The 26,222-nt window shown below is 38.4% G+C and overlaps 1 protein-coding gene across 2 annotated transcripts; it reads left to right on the plus strand.

The window, feature by feature from the left end:
• Window positions 1–5,542: 5,542 nt before the first annotated feature.
• Window positions 5,543–25,407, plus strand: LOC137285102 (uncharacterized). 2 transcript variants are annotated; one of them, XM_067817310.1, is made up of 9 exons: window positions 5,543–5,670; window positions 7,244–7,359; window positions 7,921–8,016; window positions 8,335–8,522; window positions 10,840–10,892; window positions 14,233–14,907; window positions 16,714–16,903; window positions 22,959–23,794; window positions 24,220–25,407. In XM_067817310.1, the coding sequence occupies exons 2-9, from the start codon at window positions 7,246–7,248 to the stop codon at window positions 24,333–24,335; spliced, it is 2,268 nt and encodes a 755-aa protein (XP_067673411.1). In that variant the 5' UTR covers window positions 5,543–5,670; window positions 7,244–7,245; the 3' UTR covers window positions 24,336–25,407. The 2 variants fall into 2 exon arrangements, with proteins under 2 accessions (XP_067673411.1, XP_067673412.1); XM_067817311.1 differs by having other exon boundaries at window positions 22,959–23,787.
• The last annotated feature ends 815 nt before the right edge of the window (window positions 25,408–26,222 follow it).

The raw sequence follows: 26,222 nt of genomic DNA on the forward strand, positions 1-26,222 counted from the left end.
CAGCTCAGTGTATGTGGAATGATTGCAAAGGTTGAGCTATGATTGTTGCCATTGTTCGTCTTTCCTGTGTGTATTTTTTTTTTTTTTTCGTTAATTTTTTTTAATTGATTGCCGTGGATTAGTGTCAAAATTATTTATTGGTCATTTCAAGATTTGGAACACTTTGCATCATTTTCAGTATATCATCCCATCCACCTTCCATCGAAATCATATTCCATTGTGAGTGAGTAACCCTCAAAGAAGGTTCTCGGTTGATCACCAGACCAGACAAATGTAAATATCGTAGAGGAATATTTATGATATCTCGCAAGAGAGTTTGAATGTTTATGTTTGAAGCATTCCACAGAAGGCTACCTGAGAGGTGGACACACTATTTTTCATCATGTTTTCATATATATTTTTATTGTGTACCTGTACAAGTACATGCATGATTGAGATCCGTGGGAGTCAGGCAGTGTTGTGTGGGCAATGGCAGGTTTTTTACTAAGTATAATGAGCTGCTGGCTGTGTTGACTCGAAGCATTTCTGGGTTGGCACTGCAGTTTGGTTGTATATATCAAATGATTACGCGCTGTCTTAGTACCAGACACAGGACAACAGGCTTGGCACTTAGCAACTCTGGGAGACTTCACAGCGAAATAGGAGCATCTCTTATGACTTTTCAGTCTTAGACTGATCCTCATGTTGAAGTTAAAGTTTTTAATATCTTACCAAACTATATTGATATTTGTTTTTCTGGACCTTAAATTCATTTAAAGGTTCATGTTTGATATATTTTGTTACATGCATTGAGATTAAAAAAATGAAGAACTCTCTTGATTTTCAAAATCTCTAACTTGGCAAGTAGTTTGTGAAGTCTCTCACTGGATTAGTTAAATTTAGTTTAGATCCATTTGTCACAAATGAACATACCCACCAACTAACCAACCATTGTATCATGTAGACACCAGACTATTGCATCATGTTGGGGGAATGTTTCAGTATGGCTGGTTCCACGACGACATTCATGTCTCCCACTTCATCGGGTAGCAGAGCTTTGTTAGGCCAGTCTGGTACTAAAATGGCAACAGTGTTTTATGGCCCTTGGAAATCAGCATATATTTGACTTCTTCTGTTTGACATTACCAGGGCTTGCTTGGTTTGATGTCATCTTGTCAATGTATTTGCCAAAACCGGGTGACACTAACTGTCACATCTTAAACATTTTATGTTGTTTGACAAATCCAGGCTGCTCAAAAAGGTGTTGTATTTTGGGATGGATTGTCAAATAGGAACATGGGAAAAAAATGTGTAATAAGTCAGTGTTAATAACTGCATGTTAAGATAGTAAAGTATTGACTGTATTTAACATGCTTACAAGCAGTCTGGATTTCTAGGCTTACATTTCAACCTGCATAAAAGAACACTTTGGTTTCATGTGGAAGACTCAATACATCATGGTTGATATGCTAAGCTGATGCTCTGAGTATAAAAAATATTTGTATGACTAGTTACTAAGTCTCCAAGAACTCTTTCACTAAAACCAGGGTGTTCAGCCATTAGCGCCCGAAGTCAACTTCCAATATTAACTGTTGGCCTAAAGATGCATGAACATTTTGCCCTATGGCTCTTGAAAATTTAGGATTCTTTCAAACTGACAAAGTTTAAAGTATTCCTTCCTTTTCAAATTAAAACAGAGTAGGTGAAACCATTTTTGGTGTAGGGATATTTGATGCTGGTGAATCTGTTGACCCTGTCATCTTTGGCTGTTCCAATACACCTACCTGACACCCCTTTAGATGGATCAAAACTATGAGAGATCAGTTAATACCATGAAAATTACTCAAGAATGGATTTCTTTAGAAGTACAAAATGGTTCCATTTTTACATGGAAAATGTTGGCATCTCTAGGCCTGGTCTGTTCGCTTTAGCCAGTGTCTGTATAACCGAGTACTTCCAATGCGGAGGTTGCTATCAAATGTAATCAGACCATATTTAACGTGTGTCTTTTTTGTAAAATTGTGTTTGTACTTCATCATATGGGTTTGTCTTTTCTACAGAGCAACTGATAGTTGTCACAGTGCTATTTATTGTCGGATGGGCAGCATTATTTGGTTGAGATGAAGCCATGTTTATCCTGATGAAATGATCAAAAGGATCTTTCCATCAATCTTTGTTCAGTAATAAAGATGCGGTTCGAGTTCTTTGACCTTGAAAATTTTACAAATACTGACACTTTATTTACATTATTTACATTTACTCAGCAATGATTTTTTAAGAAAAAAAATTATTTATATATTTTATTCATGTTATCATTTTGGGAGAAAAACTGAAATGGTGTAATAAGAGAACATTCTTTTCCAATTGAATGGATGTGCATCGAATGTTTATATATTTATGTATTTATGTTTTTGTTAACGTGTGGATAAACATGGTTTCAATACATCAGTGGTTATTGATGTGCATGTGTGAAATGGATCTTCGTGTACAGAGGACAACTCTGACTGGTTGAACCCCAATTACTTAAATGTTTTAAATGAAAATATCGAGAATTTACCTCATATCTTAATTAAGTGGAGGTACAGATTTGAAAAACATACGATTTCTGCATTAAAGCATGATTTGGTGCATTATTGAAATATTCTTCAAATCAGGTAGTTCCAATATGGAATTAATTTCAAAATTGAAAATATTCTGTTAAGAATTAAATTTTAAGTAATTGGGAATATCAGTTGCTTTCAAGACAACTTGTCATTGTTGATATCATCTGAGTTTGTATTTATTTTACACCTATTCCTTTAAAACATTATCTAAATGTTAATACCATGCAAACAAAACATTTGACATCTGTTTTGGTTATGAAAACCATTATTACCAATTAAATTAAATTTGAAAACTTTGGTTTAAGGGTTAAATGAATTGTGAAAGGTCTCTATTTGCTACATTTGAAGTTAAAATTTTAGGCATGTTAATAGGTCTAAAATAAATATTTGTAAATGTTTCATTGGTGTTCTCAGAATAAAAGAAATAAAGTTAAAACTTGCTATGTTGTCAGATTTTCTGCTCAAGGAAGATTGCAGCATTACAGCATTGAGAAAATGGTTGGGTATGCACATTTTGGCAAATCCTGAGTATTTGCTTTGCTGTATCCAAATGAACAAAATGAGCCATTTAAGGCATAATTCCTACTTTCTTACGAACATGTTGCACTGTGGCTTTAATTTCAAGAAGCCAGCAACCAGTGCTGGAAGTGATGAGAACAACATGCTTATTCACTTGGTTAATTGCTGCTGTGTTGCAAAACTATTTGTCATGCACTGTTGCTCAAACATGACACCTGCTTGTGGCTGCAACATTGCAGGTTGCTTTATTCAACAAGAATATGAACATTATGTAACAAGAAATGAACAAACAATTTTGCCTCAACGACAGTGAGAAATAGGACGAATACCACTCCTGAACTAGGTGTTTGTGAATAGCTGAGGCCATCCTTCAGTGTCACAACTCTTACATGCACACATATTCTCTCTCACACACAAAAACCAAGTGCCTAAAAATGACATTATAATTATGTCAGATGATCAACCTAGAGTGTTTCTCATAAGGAATCTGAAGTACTCAAAAACTCGGTCCTGACCTTCCTTGTGAGTGATGCCCTCTGTATTAAATACAAGTGTATCGACTCCAGAAGTGTACGATCTTTATTAATTTGAGCTGTGTGTGTACAACAGACGAATTCAGCACTTCTTTTAGTTTAACTATAGGTGACCTACTGCCAAAACACATTGTCAAATAGTTTGTGCAGTTGTTCCTGAAAATTACAACATGCCATTTTAAAGAGGGCTCGACTCAGAGAGAACAGAGAACACACCCTCTACGGAGGATGTACTGACTAAAGACAGCTCTGTCAACTCATATTATAATATGTGTATGCCCTGCTGTTCGGTGTTATTTATTTACATTTCTCTTACAAGACAAACACAAATGTAAATAACTTTCATGCACCATCCGAGAACACCCAGTCATGAGGAATGTAGATCTTGCCAGTATCTACGTAATATATTTTACATGTACATCCATACTGATGCATATCGATCTAGAATCCGGAGCTTTTTCGGGATTAACTATTTTTAGGTAACACACTGTTTATTGCGTCTGCGTTAAGCTATTCTTAGTGCTGACACTTGAACATGCCTTTGCTCTGCCGTCAGGTGGCGCTCTTGCCTGTGGTACATTCCAATCGTTACAGATCGCATCTTTTCGTAAAGACTTCGATTTGAGGGTTCCGGAAAGTGGCGAGTGGTGACGGATGTAATCGTCGCCAGCCAGTTACGGAAGGAGGCGATAGGTGTGGAAGATTATGAAAGGAAGTGAAAAATAGACAAACTCGTAAAAGTCGTCAACATCTGAATCAAGGCTTCGAAAATATGAGCAGTAACAAATGCCATTCGTTCGGTTTATTCCGGAATGTTGCGGAAAGATACGAATGGTAGCGAAGTAGTTTTGAGATCATTCGTAACTACTCGTCTCTTTCCGTGAAATACAAGAAGACACGGAATGACACGAGTAGTTACGAATGGTTTTGAGATGTCAGCATCATAAGCTGGTTCCCGGCTTCATTTCCGCGTGCTCAGTGTGCGCCAGACGAATGATTCCTTTGTGATTTCTCGAAATAGGAGAAAACGCTGAACAGTGTACAATCTCAGTTTTGCTGTGTTTACATTTCAAACCAGTACAGTTTTCCAAGGACACCGTTCGTTCTCACACCTACTTTTTACTAAGCTCATGTTGATTAAATATTTCGACACGAATATGTATCATAATTATTGCTTAACGTTGCCTCAGTGTTGGAGCTACCTTCGGGTAGAATGTTTCTTCGTGGGATGGCTATCAATATTAGACTGCACAAGACTCAGTAAATGTTAGCAATGTGACAAGTGAAAGTGCAATGTGAAAGTGCCTATGTGAATAAAGTGTTGAAAAATTAAAAAGTCCAGCACATGTATTTTTATCAATTTATATTGTTGAATGTGAATATGAAAGTTTCTTATAACTTTTGTTATAATAAAAATAAACGTAGCACTTTTTGCCAGTGGAATTTTTTTCCAAGGGAACTTTAGTACTTTTGTACCGGTTATTTTATTTTTTGTTTTTAGAGGACTTATTTCCGAACGCTTAGAACAATGCATAACATAGTGTGTGTCTATTGTTACGAAGCCGTTCACTGTATCGGTCTCTGATAATACTATGCAAGAGACGGGTCCCAGCTTGAGAACAACAGTTGGCGAATAGGAGTTTGACTGGGAAGATGACTAAATGAGTGAGTCTGTGAGTAAAGATATGACCTTGCTGCGCCAATCAACGATGGAACCAGTTTACGCTTTAATTAACTTGTAGTTATTTCCCCTGGATGGTACGCTAGATGGCGCGTGTAAAAAGGTTTCATCCTTCTTCGCATAAGATCATTTCCGTTCTATTCGTACATGTAATGCTTAGACCAGGACCCAGTTGTGAACACAATCGGAACATCGCTCGTTCAGCACTTGTGTCTCTTTTGATGACGTCGTCGTTTAATCACGGACTTGCACGACCACTACCGAATGTTCCACTGCAGGAATATTGGCGCCATTTATTGATACATGAACATTTGAATATTATTGGTTGATAGAAGAATTTCATAAGCATCCCACAGTACGTAGTAATGTTGCAGTACCTACAGATGATTATTTCATACTCCGAGTTGCTTTGGAGTTATCATAGTGAATGGGAGAGTGAAAGATTGAGATGATATACAAGCTCGATGTGGTCCTCGTTTCGAAACTAAACTTCAAATGGTCCAAAGTCCGTAACAACATTTTGGAAAAGTGATGCCAAACGATAAAAGTCGAGTTGACACAATAGATGCATAATCAGTATCTTTAAGTATGTATTGGTATGAGCGGATTGCATGAAAAAAATATAGATGAAACAAATCTGGGTGAAGGCAGTAAACAAATGGTCACAGTTGCTGGGGAAAGGCAGTGCAAATACGATTATTCCGGCATAATTGTGTTGTAGTCGAGTTGTTTATAAGCAGAGTATTAGTAGAAAAAGGTGTCGAAAGTAATCTGATCAACTGTAATTCTTTTATTTGGTTACAGTCAGCATAAATGTACCAAACATCACTTCATGAGTTCATCCTGATGATATGATCCACTAAAGTGAAAATTTTATAGGAAATGCCGAAACTTTAGAGTTTTTTATTTTAATTTTGCTTTCATATTTTTTTTATGTCTCTTTCACTTGTTTGTTTTTGTCCAAATGCGATCCTGGATAAGATATCGCCATCCCAGCATCGTATGTCTCATTGTTTGACCTTGTATGATGTATCATTTGATGGTTTGATGTAGTTTTAGTTATTTAAGGATCACTGTCATGTAGCTTTTGTCGCACTCGGTGTGATGTTCAACAACAAACGACTAAGTGTGTCTGAAGCAAGATTGGCAACGTTATATTCTCTCTGTTTACGTATGAACCAATAGCCAGTGGTGTGTTTGAAAGGGTCATTATCAGGACTATAACTAGGGCTGGGGCAATACTCTATGATACAATTCAATACATATCACAATTTGTTACCGACAATATGGTAGGTTTCATGATAATACTGTACACCTTGAAAGAATGACACAGTATAAAGATTAAGAAGCACTATTGTTACAAACAAACAAGTAACCCTATCATGCTTGCATATTTTTCTGTCGTATTTAAAAGTTGTGTATTGTTTTGTATCGATACATCAGTCGACGATACGATAGCTGTATTAAACTTTAATGTGTTACGATGTATCTGTGTATCAATGAGTCATCCCAGCTCTAACAATGTGAGGAAGGTACCCTAGCCAAAATCAATGGTCCATTGAATATTCCACCATTTTCTTGATTGGGACTCTGCCATATAGCTGGAATATTGAGGATTGGGTAAAACTAAACTCACTCACTTGATTGGGAATGTCAAACTGTTGTATGAGTTGCATTCAGTTGCATTTTCTGAAATTAATCATTTAAAGTGAGGAACCTTTCATGATGCATGGTAATACATATATTAAGTGAACAGGAATGACAGCATGAAGGGGTTTCCAGTTTTCATTTGAGGAATGTTGGACATATCTGCTGTTGACTGTGCACGTTTCTGTATTATTGAAAATAATGACTTTGTTTAACGTACAGTTCCATTCACAGAAACTTACCAGGGATCTGTCATTTATAGTGTGTGGTTTGTATGCTAGATATGGAGGAAGGTGTGTGTGGTTTCTGTCGGCGCAAGGATGCTGAAGACGTATGCGGGATGCTGCACTCTGAAATAACAGATGAAGGGTGGATTGTTGCTCACCACAAGTGTATGGTCAGTAGACTGATACAAACAATGTCCTGAATTATACTTGACTGTTGTATACTTCAGAAGTTTTTGTCATGAAATTTATTTAAAGATTTACAAATTGTTGAGGGAAACATTTCCAGTTTTTCTTCTTTGTGAATTCTATGTGTAGACATTTTTAGTTTTTCATTTGAATTTTACGAATAATGTGAAGTGTTACATGAGATTGAGTGTCTTGTTCTAGAAGATCCAGGTTAGAACTAATCCTCAGCAACCCATGCTTGTTGTAAGAGATGACTATCAGAATTGCTGGTATCGCTGACTTGGTCATTGTATTCCATTTGTAGATTGATGCTCATGCTGTTGATCACTGGATTGTCTGGTCCAGACTGTTATTTACAGACAGTGGCCATATAGAGGGAATATTACTGAGTGAAGCATTAAACAACAAACCAGCCAATCAGCAAGTGTTTTGTTTTAACATACATCTGTAAACAAGCTCAATATCATTACTATGAATAATCAGAGCAATGACCTGCTTTGTCGTTATAGAATGTAACTTGAATGGGGCTTTTGTTTGTATTTCAGCAATATTCTGCCCTTCTGACGCAGTATAAATTCAACCACTTTGGAGGCTTCAAGATCGACAAAGTTATGGATGAATACAGACGTGGGAAGCAGACTGTTAGTGTCTTTATGAACATAATAAATATTACAACACAGCTGTTATAAATGTTGCGGAGAAATCTTCTCACTATTTTCTGATTAAAAAATTAAAGAATACTCATTCTTATGTCAAGACTGTAATCCATAATAATAACAAGCTTTACTGCAGAAAGTGCATTATTCTGTATATTATTCTGAAATATAAGTGATAAAAATGTTGCATGGAACCTTGATGATGTCTTCCTCTGCTTTCTCTATGTGAAATATTTCAGTGGACTGATCATTTGTCATGCATTCAAACTGTTCACACTGCTGTACATATTGTAACTGTTGCAGAAATGTTATATTTGTGGCAAAGGCGGCAAGAAAAAGAAGAAGGGTCCTCGTGGAGCCACAGCAGGATGTGCCGTACGGTCCTGTAGACGTTCCTTCCATTACTACTGTGCCAAAATGTCTCCCGATGTTGTCACAAAGAGGCTAGTTGTTCATATCAAGTCTAAAGGGGAGAAAACTGTGCTCTACAGGTGAGGATCAAAGTTACTGTGACCAAACCTTAACATTACCTGCATTAGAGCATTCGAAATGATCGCCGGCCCGGAGACCCAGCGCTGGTTGTTACTGTATCGGGCCCAAAGTTTCAGATATGTGCAGGCCTTCAGTAAGTTAGCTGTCAATTAATTTTCAACTGGAGTGTTTCCCCTTTAGTCCTTTATTAACATTACAATAACTTACAGCTTCACTTAATGGTATTTCAGTGCTTTGGCGTCAACACTAGTCAATCAAATAAAACTCCCCTGTGTGCCTTGGGCTTCTCTTGATCTTGTAGCATGAGACTGTGTACAGTGTAGTCAATTTTGTTTTTATTGGGCCTGCAGATTTGAATTATGGGCCTGTAGATTTGAAAGCCCTAATGGCCAGCTGTCAAATTAAAGTATTGCAAACACTGCTACATTGTGCAAGCTTTCAAGCACGAAACATGGTATGTCTTTATGGCTCACTAACTTGTCTGAGTTGTCAGAGGCTTTGGAGATTTGTGCAGTCTGTCAGTTTTGTCACTAGTTTACACTGTGAGTCATAATAGAAGCCCAAATAACTGGTGGATGTTGAGTTTAAATGGTAGATTCAGTGGCACAATGTATGTTGGTAAGGGTTGTTGTTTGTTTAAATATGCAATATGCATTGCCACAAAAGCATTGGGAACAAGTTTTCCATCTTTTCATTATCATCCATGGGTGCATTCACATTTTCTATTTTTTTTCTTTTTGTTATAATGTGCAAGCATCCCAAAATTTGCTTGAGTACTCAAAATGGATTATATATGAGCTTTATTGGTGCATCTTTTTTTCAATAAATATTTCAACTATTTCATTCAGCATATCATTTTTGGACATGATTTTGATATATTATCTACATGACAAAATCATTTGTTTTTGGGGATGAATTTTATACCCAAATGTCCGGGATTGTCTACCTTTATAGTTTCTTTTTTGTTAGAATATACATTTAATTTTTGTTTTAATTTTAACTTTATATTATTTTAACTTTGAATAGGAAAATGACAGTTTTATTTTTGTCAGGATTTTATGAGATCAGCCAGTCTTTCCCCTTGCTGTTAAGTTTATACTCTGTAAATTTACAATGATTATGTTAGCTTCTGAAGTTCCACCATGTATTGTGGAGAATTTATTTCCTTTGCCATTGTCAATAATTATGCAAGTGTTAAAATACATCACAAATGAGTTCCCAGCACATTTAATAAGAGAAATGTGCCAGTAATTTGAAACAACAGAATGATTGTCATTTTTACATGAAGGCATGACACTTGCTTTTCTTCATTTAGTTTGAAATATGCTTAACTTTGAATGTTATTGAATAATGGACCTAATGCTGTAGCTATGGCATCAACAGTTGTCTCCAATTACTTATGACTATTTTGGTCAAGCCCACAAAGTTCAATTAAGGAAGTTATTTTAGAATTTCAGAAATTCCACATAAGAAATAAATATTTCGTGATTATATGCACTTGTTCTTATCAAAACAAAATGGCAACTGTGCATATTCTTTGAATTAGATACATATAAATTCTCTAAATAAATCTTTAGTCTTTCAACCTTTTGTGTATCTGAGGAGAGAGTTGATGCATTGTCTGCCAAGGTTTGTTTGAGTGTCTGATAAATTATTGTAATAGATTCCAACATGACGGCCTATGTTTTGCTTGTAATTCTACAAATACACCATCAATATTAAAACAAAAAGCATCCTGTATTTTCTTCAGTATGACTTATTACACTGTAAACTTCAGTACTTTGCTTGTTATATGCTAAAATATTGACAGCAAATTTTTTCTCTTTCTCAAATTTGAATCCATTTGAATCTGTTGGTCGGTGTTATACTACTAATTGTAAGGGTCCTCGAGTACATTTTTGTATGGAACTACAAAACTGTTCACAGCAAACATGTGTATCATTTATGTTCGAAAATTTTACGAACAGTTCATTCTAATTAGTCATGTTGAGATAATACCCTGTTTTCAGTGATAAAGAAGTGTTGCAACTCCTAGGGAATATTTGTAAGAAGACAACAACAGGATCTGGTAGTTAGGATCTGTGATATGTTTGTCATTGATCTACCACACCTTGGAATTTACTCACACTATTTATCACTAGATTGTCTGGTTCAGTGAAGCACGTATCGTGTAGTTGAACTAAAATTACTGATTGTGGTATTAAGCAACTGCAACATAAACAAAATGTGAAATATGTCATATTCGGATCTTTTTGTTTAAGTATTTTCATCAGTGTATAGGAAAGTAAGAACATGAGGGAATATTTTGTGTTTCAGAGTGTTCTGCTGTAAAGAACATGAAGATCAATACAGGAGAAATTTGAAACATTGTGAGTTACTCCCCACTGACTACGTCTATGGTTGTATTACACCCATTTCTTCAATCCCATGCATGACCATTGGAAATGTTTGCCCCTCGCAACTAATCGTTATAGATGCTGCTCCAGTGAATGCTTCTTCTTGTGTATATAGTGTTATCACTGTCAGTACTTATGGAAGTACCACGTCCACCATCGCCTGTGCTTGCATATGTCCTCTTTGCTCAATGTGATTACTACTGTGGTAGTGTTTACAAAGGGTACATGCATGGGGTACAACTCATTTGACTTCTGTGAGTTACACCCAGCCTTATTTCATAAACCGACCTGTGAAGGTCCCAGGGAAGAATAGGCCTTCAGCAACCCATACTTACCATGAAAAGCCACTATACTTGTTGTAAGAGGCGTCTAAAGGGATCGGGTGGTCAGGCTCGCTGACTTGCTTGACACATGTCATCGGTTCCCAGTTGCGCAGATCAATGCTTATGTTGTTGGTCACTGGATTGTCTGGTCCAGACTCGATTATTTACAGATCACCGCCATATAGCTGGAATGTTACTGAGTGCGGCGTGAAACTAAACTCACTCACTATTTCATAAACCTGTAATGGACATTGGTCACAGTTATACTGGATGGTGAAGGATTAGGGACTGTTCATAATTTATGGCTAGGGAAAGGTGAAGATGGTTATTATCGAGAACCATGTTCAGTGTCAATGCAGGCACCCACCAGCACAAGTGATATTTACAAAGAAAGTGCCCCCCAGGCCTTTGCATGTCATGTACAAAATATTTAATAACTCTCCTACATATATAAATGTAAATGCTTCTCAATGGTCTAAAAGTTGTTATTATTTGTTACATTGCAAAATAGTTTTCAGTCATTTTCAAATACTCAACATGGAAGTCATGTGACTATTACAGCTATAACTCCGGACAGTGGCTGCAGCTATAACAGTATATTTATATAGGCATCGCCTACCATTTGCTAATGCTGTTGTAGAGTTTGGGCACCACAGCGAATCATACGCATGCCAAGTTAGTGAATTGAGTAAAGTATGCAAGATATTATAAACCTATTGGGTCTTAAGTGATTCTTGTGCATTTTTCGTAATTCCAGATTTGTAGTTAATTGAGTAAATGTGATTTTTATTGAGTAAAATACGCAAATGCACACTCTATCTGGAGCTATGAGGTATCCATTAAATTGAGGAAGGAACTTGGTGCCATTAACTGGTTTTTCCTTGTTAAGTCCCTTGATCCATGTTATTTTACATCTGCATCATGCCCAGTACGGTTGGGACAAGTAAGCTGGATGCGGGTGATGGGTGTGTAAAGAGTTAGACTTGGACGCAGTTACCATCATGTTATTCTCTATTGATTAAAAGGTTGTATTGTCTTTGAAGATTAAGACATAATTTACACTCACCTGTTTTGAATAGGATACATGGCTAAGATGAAAAACTCAAAATTTGAGGCTGTGGGCTTAAGAATATATTGCCATTTCTTACAAATTTGATGTTGGAATTTAACGCACAAGCTTAGGCGGAGCTTGAGATATTTTGAGCTGCGGCAAGGATCTGTATTGAAACATCACAAAAAATGATAGAGTTGTTCTCCAAAAGTTGTCAATGTTTTGAGCTGTAATCTGACATTAAGCTCACTTGCAAAGGTTGGACTATAGATTGGTCAAAGCAGTGTTAAACCAAACTCACTCAGACACACACCCATGGGATAGTGATAACTTGGTTTTCTTGTTTAGTTACAATCTGGATCAGTTAGGTAGCCTAGTGGTTAAAGCAATGAATCTTTCTGCCAAAGAACTGGTTCAATTCCCAGGATAATTTCTGCGTCCCCTCTAGTTAAGGATGAAATATTGCTTAAAGGTCACATGCAATGTAAAACACAACTTTGCAGATTCTTGTAACTTTCGGTATGCACTTACCGAAACAAATTATGAAAAATGGCAGTTCAACCTATAAAATAACTGTTACATTGCATAACTGGTATAACTGGTTTCAACAGCTGTGCTCCTCTACGTCCATAACGCATGCGCAGTGAATAGGTTCGCGGAGCTTGAAACAGTATGCATGCCCAGCGTCTGAGGTCGTGAGCAGTAGTCTAATCTTGGTTGTGTACACAAACAAGTGAATAATCTATTCGTTACGTAAAACAACTTGTTGATTGTGGTAAGCAGTCTCTGTCACAGAGAAAGCTCAGTGTCTGGTTTATTCACACCTGTATGTCTGTCTGCCTATCTGCCTGTCTGCTAAAATCAACATGCAATACACAGCTTCAATCATTGACCACGTGCAATTTGAACTTAACACCTATTAGACTATACGACATAAAGAAAATAAGTTGATTTATGACTCGTGCAACCGAGTGCCGTGTCTGCCACATTACGTAATTAAGCACGTGTGATACACATGACATGACATGTCTGTGGGTTGCAAACAAACTACATTCATTTTTTTCGGATGACTGGATCTGACGGAAACTGGTGCAAACTGGTCAGTTTCAAGTCCTGCTGGTACTTAGACGAATGACAGATTTTGGCCATGCAGTAGTTTACCATCTCTACTGACATGATTTTTTATTGGATCGAGCGCAAATTCAGAGAACATGTATTTTCCAAACCCAACATCTCTATATACATTCTTCATGGATAACGGCTTCTTTTCATGCATATGATTTTGTTTGACAACAGTATATGAATCCATACTGAAACGACGCATCAAGTACACAAAAGAAGTTGTTATCCATAAAGAATCTTACTTTCTTGTGACTGGCTATACTTCTAAAATGCCCATCAAACAGATCATCTTTCTGTACACACAATGAACCCTCAGCATATCAGCAAATGAAACAGCCAATCGGAAGCCGTCGTTACACTTGAGTGCATATCCACCCGCTATGACTGGGTTCGGTCTCCCAAGGGCTTCGTTTCGGGGGAAGTAAGCCCAAGTACAAAATATTACACTTTTGAATCGCAATTATACGCTTATAATTGTGTTTATTTGTTTTTTTAAAAGCGGCAATGTGTATTATATGTCATGAATAAGTGATAAATGTGTTTTAATTATGTTTGATTTTTTGTTTGCATGTGACCTTTAAACAATTTTAAACCCTAATTTTCCTCTCCTTGTGCTTGCTTGTTGACTTGGATCATTACAAACTCCTAGAATTGGGATGATTATGATGTGAAAATATGCAAGACACACAGGTACTTTTATGCATGTATATTTATGCCAGAAACATTCTTTCAGGATCTGAAAAATGAATATATTGATTCACTGCCTCTACTCTTAGCTGCCTCTACTAACATTTGATGACTTCATTGTCAATTTCAGACCTTTCTTCTACACCCACCAACAACAATAACAGCGATGATGCCAGTGATTTTGAAGGGGATCCTGAAGATGATAAAGATTACCGAGAGTTTGACTATGATGCACTTTCTCAAGCCACAAATACAACCTTCGTTCAGATCAGTGACACTGAGTCACCAGTCAAATGTCGCACAAGAGAAAAACACGTCCTAGATGAATCAGGGGACAAGTTGATGTTCTCATCGGGTAGTAATGACATTGACAGCATCAGCGATAACAACCACAACAACAATGGAGCCCTGTCAGATGACATCATAACACCACAACAGAAAAGAAAAAGTGACAATATGCTGGTCAACTCTACGTCTGTCAAGAAGTCAAAAACAGGTTCTATAAATGGCAATCTACCTGAACTGTCTATTGATTGTGTTAAGATTGATGCCCTAGAGTCAAAAAAAGATCAAACGGTAAAAATGCCAAGTTCATCAGTTGGAAAAAAAGGTTTAAGTTTGAAGAAAAACGGTGGAAAGAAGTTGATAGTGAAAATAACCAACCATGGCAGTAAAGACAAACTTAAGGCCAAGCAGGCTAAAGATGATCGCATGTTGGACCACAATGGAGATCACAAGGGAGATCAGAATATGAGCAGCGAGGAGACTTCTACAACAGATGCTTCCAGTGTGACCAGTCGGGATGGTAAGTCATTGTATAGATTTCCTCAAATATTCAAGGATGTCAGTTTGCGTAAATATTAACTAATGGTAACCATATTATCAGAAAGCCCTAAGCATATATACTGCATGTCAAATATCTGTGTTTTATGTAGATTTTAGTTTGTTGAGGGATCAGTGTCCGTGACATGGAAATTTTGTAAGTCTCGCCAAACCCTACATAGCAGCCATTGGTTAATTGGTTCACTCCATTCTCCTGTCTTTCATATGATTAGACGGTCAAAGGTTATCTGATGCGACCTCCTACTAGGGCAGGGATAAACTAGGCTCAGAAAAGATATGAGATAAAATCTCACATGGGACCAAAAACATGAGATTTTTTCAAGTCTTATGAGATTTAACTGCTCATGATCATTCACAAGAAAAGGAATAGACGACAAACAGGACAACAACTCTAATCAACTTCAAGGCAACCAATCATGAATTGCAATGAATTACACAACATGAAATTGAATTGACAATTATAGGAATATATGTCACTCTTGAATGCCTAAACAGGTTAACACACTTGAAGACAATTATTTTTGATCATTGGTATGTTCAGTGTCATAAGTCAACTCAATGTTCGCAGAAGCTTTTTGGGAGGCATGATGTTGACAAAGCCTTTCTCAGTAAAACAGATTATACACTTTATTTTTCTTATCGTCCTGGTGAGGAGGATGCGATTTTTGAATTGCTACAGATAAATTTGAGTGCAATTTTATGGCAGTTGATACGTGAAAATCGTGATATCGCAGCCCAAGTCAATCACTGCTAGGGTTTGTTAGACTCAGTGTTGGAGTGTAACAAACAATTCTGAGACTAAGTTTATTTAGACTGGATATGCTACGTCCCTTTGTGGCAGATGAAGACCATTTGGTAATCTGGAGTGATGTGGGCCATTATTTTTGTGAAAATACATCATGTGGAAAATACTGAAAAAATATTTAATCTGTTTAGTAAATCAAGTTTCATACATATCTTGAACAAATGGAAATTTCTGTCATTTTTTGAAATTTTCAAAATCTGCTAGTGTAGAAGATACTGATGATTCCTGTTAATGAGTAATGGTTCTGTGAAATGAGTGGACAGGCACAAGACAATCCAGTGATCAACAGCATGAACTTCGATCAACGCATTTGGGATATGAATACATGTGTCAACCAAGTCATTGAGTCGGACCACCCAATCTTGTTGGTCGCCTGTATCAGCAAGCATGGGTTACTGAATTCAGTGCTAACCCAGATCTTCAAGGGTGTTCTATGAAATAGATTTAAGTAATTGATGTTGCTCATAGTTTTCTTATTATGTTTTTCACAGTTTTTAGGAAATTCATCATCAAAGGTGTGATTTTGCGAGACCTTGGCTGATAGCAGATTTTATTGTCAGTGGTGTTATTTTGCTCTGTAGCATACATATATCTGCTGTTTTTACGTAGTTGTAGGTACAGAGTTATTAATCTGAGGTGCATATTCTGAGAGTGAATTCTGATCAAAATATCAGTTTGTCCCAATATTATAGGATCCTGTCACAGATCTGAAATTCATTCTCAAGTGAGCTGGAGTGTGGGGGAGGGATAGCCTAGAGCGTTCACTCTCGCACCGAAGATCCGGGTGTGATTCCCAAGTAAAATGTGTGAAGCCCCTTTCTGGTGTTACCCTGCAGTGATGTTGCTACAGTATTGCTAAAAGTAGCATAATGCTGAACTGTACACTCACTAACTCAAGTGGGCTCACTCACATCTGCTTATCGTAAGATATACTGTAACTAACCATTGTGATGTCTGTTGCAGTTTATGCCATATGCATTGTTGGGGAGACAAAGTCAACCTTGAAGATACGGCAGCAACTTGAGAAACAAGTCAGCAAGAAGTTGGACGTTAAGACCAGCAACATCTTCATTTGGCAGGACCTGGACCATGCTCCTTCACTCACAAAACAGAGCATGGTCTGTTTCATTCAAGACTTGACAGAGCGATTTTTGTGAGTAAAGCTGATGAAAATATTTGTCAATAATCCATCCCAACTCCTCGTTTATTATCCCCCCGGCATGTAATGTGGGGGGATATAGTCGACACCTCGTCTGTCAGTCCGTCCCCCGTCTGTCCATCCGTAATCATTTTGTTTCCGGTGCTTAACTCAGAAACCTTTCAATATTTTTAGACCAAACTTGATACATATAGTAATCTCAGCCTATGGTTGTGCCTTTTGCTATTTACAGATTTTTGGCATTTATATTTTTTTTGTTTTTCCATGGAACATTTTGGTGTTAGTCTTAAGGTGGGCTTCGTTTCCGGAGCAGAACTCAAAAATCATTCAATATTTTTCTGCAAAACTTGGTAGATATATCAACCTGAACCTATAGTGGTGCCTTTTGGTATCTACAGGTTTTTATGATATATTACTTTCTCGGTTTCCATGGAAATGTTTCAGACATAGTCTCAAACGTGAGAGGTGTGTTTGGTTTCCAGAGCTGAACTCAAAAACCGTTCAATATTTTTCTGCAAAACTTGGTAGATATATCAGTCAGAACCTACAGTGGTGCCTTTAGCTACATACAGGATCTTGTAATTAATTATTTTCTCAGTTTCCATGGAAACGTTTTGGACCTAGTCTGAAAAGTGAGAGGTGTGTTTCATTTCCAGAGCAGAACTCAAAAACGTCTTAGTATCTGTTAGTAAAACTTTTTAGATATGTGTGGCAGACCCCAAAGTGGTGCCTTTTGGTTTTTTAAGGTTTTTTTGATGTGTTACTTTCTTGGTTTCCATGGAAACGTTTCGGACTTTGTTTCAAAATGGAGGGGTGGGCTTCGTTTACGGAGCACAACTGACGGATGACTGCACAGCTTAGGTGTTGGTAAACATGAGTATGTGTGCTGTAATGAGGAACTTGTGTTTGCCGTAAAGAATTGACTTAAAATTGCGAGAGGAATGAGACTAATTGGATTAATTGTAGAAGGTTAGGAAATGCATGGAGCGTACAATAACACCATTTAGCCAAATAATGCTAAATGGAATTATGTTGTAATTTTTTTATGAGTAATAAGGCCTTATTGGCTTTTGCCACAAACGTCTTAGTGCAAACAGTCTGAACAACACGATCGAGGTGCCATCTCTTCGAAGATCGATACACTGCATCCAGTGATCTCATCTGTGGAGGCAGGGAATCGACGTCAAAGACGCACACCTCCATGTTTCAGTATCTCGAAATCACAAAGTACATCAGGTTTTCCTTCGCCAGGGATTGCTACCAGTTTTGTGTGCTCCCCTTTGGCATCTCTACTGCGCCAAGGGTGTTCACCAAACTCCTGCTCATACCAGCTCAAGTCACCAGGGCACAGGGGTAACTCTTGTTACCTGTACCTGGATGACTGGATTCTCAGAGCACTCACTCACAGCTTGAGTCAAGAATCCACACAGTCAGTGATGGATATTCTCACCAAGTTTGGTTGAGTTATCAACCTCAAGAAATCAAAACTGACGCAGGATCAGGTTTTCTCAGGGGCGAGATTCGACACACTTCGGGAATTAGTTTATCTGTCTCAAGAACGCATTACCAAAGTCCAAAGGATTGTTTCAATTCCTCCAGCCCCCCACGGCCTCAGCTCGAACTTGGCCTCAGTTGCTAGGCAACAGGGCAGCGATGGTTGACATAGTTTGGCATGCGCGTCTGCGGATGAGACCCAATCAGCAGGGATTAGCACAGCCGTGGACACACTCACAGAGCTACAAGAAGACTCTTGTAACTCTGGAGTGGTTAACTCCTCACTTGCGATGGTGAACCGACACCGGGAACTTGATCAAGGGCTTGCTGTGGCAACCCTGGTGGAATCACTGACAATTCAGATGGACGGTTCCCTCACTGGGTTGGAGGTTGTCCTGGGCAACCTCACAGTTTCAGTTTGGTCCCTGAGCGAGGCGACCCATATGCTGGAATTGAGAGCAGTCCAGTTGGTGTTCGAACACTTAGAGGAGCAGATTCGGCACTGCATGTTTCGTCTAGAAATGGACAATCAGACGGATTGCACGGTGTCTCCGTCACTCCTTCAGGAGACGTGGCAGTTTCTACTGTGGTGCGATTTTTTTCGGGTGATGCCTGTTTATGCCTGTTTATCTCCCAGGGGTGGACAATGTGCTTGCAGATGTGCTGTCATGACGTGTTCTAGCTCGCCACGAGTGATTGCTTGATCAGGAGGTATTCAGCATAATCTCCCAGTTGTAAACTGGTTCCAGGTGGATCTGTTTGCTTCTGGGGTGATGAACCAGACACCAGTGTTTTGCTCCCGGGTTCAGGATCTGAGAGCACACACCTGAGACGCCTTCCAGCTTGATTGGTCAGACAGGGTTCTGTGAGCTTTCCCACTGATTCCCCTGATTCCAAGGGTCCTTTCGCAGCTTACCTCCCAAGCTGTGCGACTAGTCATGCTTCTCGCACCTCTATGGTCCTGTCAGAAATGACGTCATCATTACTTGCAAAATGGCGACCGGCAAGTTCCTTTTTCATTTTGGGGAACAGGTGGAAGTCAGAAGGAGCCAATTCAGGTGAATAAGGAGAATGGTCAATGAGTTCAAAGCCACAATTGCGGATTGTTGACATGGCCACCACCGATTTGTGAACAGGCGCATTGTCTTGGTGGAAGACACCTTTAGCGATCATCCCTCGTCGTTTGGCTTTGATTGCTTCTCGCAACTGGTGCAGTAGATCAGCATAGTATCTGCCGTTGATAGTTTGACCTTTTTCAAGATAATCAATGAGCAGAATACATCTGGAATCCCAAAAGACTGATGTCATCACCTTTCCAGCTGAAGGAACAGACTTGGCTTTCTTCGGAGCTGGTGAATCAGGATGCTTCCACTGTTTTGACTGTAGTTTTGTTTCTGGTTGAAAGTGATGTATCCAGGTCTCATCCATGGTTACAAATCGTGCCACAAAATCATCGGGATCTGCTTCAAAACGACGCAAATTGTCAAGGGATGTCTGGAACCTGACACGTTTCTGTTCTGCTGTCAAGAGCTTTGGCGCCCATCTTGCAGAAACTTTTGTCATTCCTAATTCGTTGGTGATAATATGCTCAACCCTCTCATGAGAGATGCCCACTACACTAGCGATATGTTGAGTAGTCAATCGTCGATCATCCATCAACATATCAAGCACTCGCGTGATGTTTTCTGGAGTGGTTGCTGTCGAAGGCCTTCCTGAGCGTGGGTCATCATCAAGGCTTTGTCTGCCACGCTTAAATTCTGCAGCCCACTTCTTTACTGTGGAAAATGAAGGAGCATCATCCCCTAGAGTGGAGACCATGTCAGCATGTATCTGTGTTGGGGACATCCCTTTCTTTTGCAAGTACTTGATGACTGCCCTGTATTCAGTTTTGTCCATTTCTGATGATTTCAGAGGGTTGGTTTACCAAAAGAGCTGTAGTTGAGATAAAACTATTAGTATGTTTGTAGTTCGTGTGTCTATGATTCACTAAATGATTGTCCTCATTGGTGGCAAACACCTGTCCCTAGCTGGTGGGGAAAAACCACTCAGACTGAGAACTTTTCAGCCAACCCTCGTAGCTGGACTATTGCTAAGTGTGGCTTAAAACCAAAACTCAGTCACTTGTGCATCCTCCATGTCTAACTCACTGGCCTGAAATACATCCTCCATGTCTAGCTCATTGGTCTTATATGCATCTTCCATGTCTAGCTAACTAGCTCTTTGACCCGATAGGCATCTCCCATGTTTAGCTCTCTGTCTTGATATGCATCCTCCATGTCTAACTCAGTGGCCTGATTTGCATCCTCCATGTCTAGTTCACTGGTCTGATGTGCATCCTCCATGTCTAGCTAACTAGCTCTTTGACCTGCTATGCATCCACCATGTCTAGCTGACTAGCTCTTTTACCTGATATGTATTCTCCATGACTAGCTGACTAGCCTGGTATTCATCCTCCACGTCTAGCTCACAAGCTCATTGAACTGATATGCATCTTACATGTTTAGCTCACTGGCCTGATATGCATCCTCTATGTCTATCTCACTGGCCTTATACGCAACCTCCATGTCTAGATCACTAGCCTAATGTGCATCCTCCATGTTTTCCTAACTAGCTCATTGACGTGATCAGTGGTTGAGTCAGGCCGCGCCCTTGCGCCATTCCCGCAAAATCATAGAAAATGGCGCTAAAAATAGACATTGACACGTATGTCTTGGCGCACTTCTCAGTCAATAAAATTAAAAACATACATTTATTATTTATAATCTGTCACAACACGCTTGAAAAATATGTTAAACTAAAAAGAAATCATACTTTGCTTGGAAAACAAACGTATCAGTTTCTAGTGTTAAGCAAAGAGGATAGCGACACTTCCGCATTCTTAGAATTGACAAAACTGTAATTTCTTGGAAACGTGTGCCATATTTGGAAGTCCTATGCTTTTACTAACTCGGATTTGTCCGGAAACTGATGTAATTAAATACTCGTAATTTATTGGTCAATAAGTCACGTGACATTATGGGGAAAAAACGAACTGCACATATGGAATTGGCAAAACGAAACAATACAATTGAAGTTGAAGTGGACATTAGTGCGTCGCCATTTTAATCGATCTTTGTGAAAATGAAACGACGAATAACAGATTTCTTTTCAAAGCAGAGTGGTGTTAGCGTGCCGCCCGATGCAAGTGAAGTTCCTGACACGGTTCATACAACTGATAGTACAAATAGTGAACGTTTGGTATCGGATGTATTTACTGACAGTAACGAGGTCAATAAGTTCGATCAGGTGGAAGAAGACGAACACATGCCCGACTTCAAGCGAAAGAAATTCGTACATCGTTTGCAAACATCATGGCTCAGAGATTACATATGGCCTGATTATCATGAGGACACTGGTAAAATGTATTGCAAATTGTGCACAGAATTCAAAAATCGAAACATATTTACTCTAGGAACGGACTGTTTTCGCGCTTCAACATTAGAGCAACAAGTTGATTGTAGTGAACACCAAAATGCACTTCGCACACTTTCCATGCGAAAGAGTTTTACTGTTGCAACAAATAATGTTATTTCACAGAAAAACGAAGCATTAGTTGAAATTCAGCCCAGATGGTGGATATTCTTATGGTAAGCTTAAGAGTTGATTGCCGCAATGATTCATTAATAAATAACTTAGTTAACTATTGCTTGACAGTTGGCACACTTTTACTCATAGTTGGCAAACTTTTCAAAGATCAGTGTGCCAATTGGCACTTTTTGGAGAAATCCTGGCTGTAACACTGCCTGATAGGCATCGTCCATGTTTACCTCACTAGCCTGATATGCATCCTCAATGTCTAGTTCACTGGCCTGATGTGCATCCTCCATGTCAAGTTCACTGGCCTGATATACATCTTCCATGTCTAGCTCACTGGCCAGATATGCATCTTCCATGTCTTGTTTACTGGCCTGACATATATCCTCTAGAGTTGTGACGATACGCCCATGCCACGATACGATACATATCATGATACTGTTAGTCCGATACATACGATACGATACGATACGATACGATACGATACGTATCACAATATTTTGTCCTTGTATACAGAAAAATAAAAGTACTGGAAATAACGTGCTGTTATGTTATCATTTCAGGGAAGGTATTTTTCTCCCAAGAAAAATAAAACATGTCATCATGAAAGACATTTTACTGAAAATGTTTAGCATGTGTCAGTAAAGTAGTGTTTTCCAAAAAAATGGAACAGCAGGGATCAACATTGGCATAACTGGCTTTTTTGCACAGATAACAAAATAAATTTGTGAAAATCATCTCAGTCGGAGCATGTCCATGGCAATATTTTCCACGAACACCTAAATAGAAGGGGAGACGGTGTTTTCGTAGACTGCTAAGTATGTAGGTATCATGTTGAATCGATACACGACAATCGTATCGTGCAGCTCTTGAATCGCGATAACTTGCGTATCGATTAATTGTCACAACTCTAATATCCTCCATGTCTAGCTCATTGGCCCGATATGCGTCCTCACTCATCTTTTCGGAAAACCTGTTTCAGAAAGCAGGATGTCCCTGAGGTGACGCGGTTGATGTTTGATAGCAAGTACCTGGAGGGAAAGGACAAGAAGCTGTACCAAGTGCAGGGAGGCTTCCTGCAACGCCTGAACAACCAGGACATCATCAACCAAACTCAGGAGCTAGCCTGGTCCAATATCACAATCCAGATATCCAAAATGGGGCACATCGGAGGTGTCTTTAAACCTGATGGCAAGAGAACTCTCGTGCTACTGCTGAATGACTTCATTGATAAGGATGGGAATATGCGCAAGAAACTGGGTGTTCTGTCAGATCGGGAACATCCGGACATGGTGACATGGACACCTGCTACTGTGGTTACCAAAACAATCAATGAAGACACACAAAAGCGAAGACTTGAGGTGGAAACAATTGTGCGATGGTTGTGGGAGATGTATGAAAATGTTGGGCATGTATTTGTTCATCCCCAGGAAGATATTCTGACCCTGCAGTCAGAAGAGATGTATGGTATCAATGACATAATCGAACATTTACAGTCATCCAAATCAGAGACTTCACATCATACTACTGTTATGGTGATCAAGCAGATTGACACCACTGTGGTCAACTTCCAGGCATATTGTCGGAAAGCCTTCCATAAACTTCTGCCGTCGTGTCTGAAAACAGGAGCTGGTCTTGCAGTCCTTATGGATATACGCTCACTCTCCAGTGCAAACCTACATCAGCAGATTGGCGAAGTGTTTGTAGATGAGGAAGGAAGAAATGTTCCAGTGACTATAAGAAGTGTCTTTGACCCATCGTCCATCCCAGTGTCATTTGTTGTGATTGAAGTTGACGCAGATGAGCTGAAGGTACAAAGTAGGTTCCATTGATTAAGTATCCTAACGGACCTGTTCACACCAAGCAGCCTAAACAGTGTAGAGATCACAAGTAACTCATTTATGTAGTGCATTGTTAGTCTTATTTTGCATTTTTACTAAGACCAGACATTGAACCAGTCCAAATCAGTTGCGTTTTGTCTAAGGGGCGTAACTCTGGTTTGATTAACTCAGAAAATAAAAGCCTGTGATCTGCGAAGTAGTTAATAGCGGAATGTGGTCTTTGTATTAAAAATGTTTCATGAAAAACAGATAAAACAGTGAGACTGCTTACTGTTGATGTACACTAGTATTGGTTTAACAATAAATTACATCAACGTTTGGTATATGTTAGTAAGGCAGTGAGTGCATCTGCACCCTATGTTTGCTCAAGATGGAAATCTACACGTCCTGCATCTCTTTCAGAGCGTCATGTAGCTACTCCTGCAAAGCAGTCCCCAAAACGAAGTCAGTACCCAAAGGACCTGCAGAAACCTACAACGTCCGGTGTCAAACGCAAGTCCCTAAAGACTAGGAAATAAAGTCCTTTCCATACTAATAAGGGAAATGTTTCCTTTTCTCTTGCATTGAAAAAATATATTTTAATGTTTTGAAGGTACTTATTTTCTTGAATTCTGAGTTATTTTAATCCTACATTCATGCAATCATGTAAACTATACATCAAAATGTCATTCTTTTTCTCTTCTTGAAGATCCTGTTTTCGGTTAAGTCCACCGACCTTCACAAAACCACAGTACATTGTATTAGTGAAACTGTATTTACACAAAAAAGTGTTTTATACAAGTGTGGGAATTTTTACTGGTATTGTTCTAGACACTGAGCCAAATATTGAATCGAACCAGGTAAACAGAGAGTTAAACCCCGCCAGGTTCTCTGGGCCAGTGTTCAACAGCTATGGTAAAACCATGTAAATCTTCTTGATACCCATTGGTTCACTAACCTGAGACATGTAGAAATCCAGAGGTCTAGATACTTTAGAAAATCAAGTTAATTTACATAATGCAGTAGTCAATGTGCTGACTAGCTTGTCTTGATCAGTGGTGTCAGCTTTTGTTTGTCTTTGTAAGTCCAGCTAACTGCAAGACTGTCAAAGTTTTGTTATGTTAAACTCTAAAGTATATTTGTTGTACCAGGTATATGCTGTTGTAAAATCTAGTCAATTGATGTATTTCTTCTACAGAACCAATGTTGATTCTGAACTTCAGTTTGCCATATAATGAAGATGTTTGTTGGTCATGTTCATAATGTTTCAAAGTACTAAGTACCAAACTGCTCATTTTGTGGAAATAAGTGTACAAGTGATATTGGGCTACCCTGAATGAAATCTGCAGGTCCACTTTGTTAAGGTCCAACCAATAAAAACAAAATAGACTACACTAAACTGTCACACAGTTTCTACAAAATCTGGTGACAAAACCTATGGCACAAAGAGATGTTTTCTCTTTTGGAGACTATTGTTGACATTTCTATGGTCATACCAGGAAGTGTAATCAGAAATACCAGGAAGTGTTATCAGAAATACCAGGAAGTGAAACAAAGTTATAGTAACACGATGGATTATGGATGATTCCCAAACGTTAGCAATGAAAGAAATTATGGGGAAAATTCCTGTTTAAGAAAACAAAAAAATGACGGATAATTCATCAGATTTCAAATATTTTAATCTGTTGTCCCAGTGCAATAACAACCGATGCTTTGCCTCCGGGCTGGCAATTATTTTGACCATGATGACTGAATTCAATCTCACGTATATTGACTATTTACAATGCAGAATTGTGAGAGTTTTGTATTGCTTTTAATCTTCCAATATTTGACTTACATATGTTTTTGACTTTATGTACTGGAAAAAGAGACTGTAGAAATGTTTAGTAAGTGACAAAAGGGATGGATGAAGATATATCACTTCTAATGTGAATGTCCAGGCGATATGATATGATGGTATGATAGAATGAAGGTATGAAACTGGATCCCCTGAAGAGCCTCTTGAAACTGAATATGACACAACTTCAGCTTCCTTAAATTTCAGAGTAGTTTTCAAAAACATAAATTTTAATTTTGTTTAAGCATAAGAATAATGAACTTCAGGTTTAATGATGACTTTCTGTTGTTGTATCTGACTGTTCAATATGTTTCATGAAAAGTTATCATACTATGCTTTGTATAATTTTTACTCTTGGCCATGTGTACTTACTTAGTGTTAGGTTTCCTGCTCTTCATGTGTAGCGTTGCTGCTTTTAACTGGATATGTACCGGGCAAAGTAATTTAGGGATATTGGTACATTTATGATTGATATGTCATCAGATTGTAAATGAATAAATACATTATTATTCATAATTTCAAAATTTACATATATCCCTATTTTTGTCCACTATATTTTGGCTTTTACAGATGGAATGAGGACATTGAA

The sequence above is a fragment of the Haliotis asinina genome, chromosome 5, assembly GCF_037392515.1.
Source record: "Haliotis asinina isolate JCU_RB_2024 chromosome 5, JCU_Hal_asi_v2, whole genome shotgun sequence".
Classification (NCBI taxonomy): Eukaryota; Metazoa; Mollusca; class Gastropoda; order Lepetellida; family Haliotidae; genus Haliotis; species Haliotis asinina.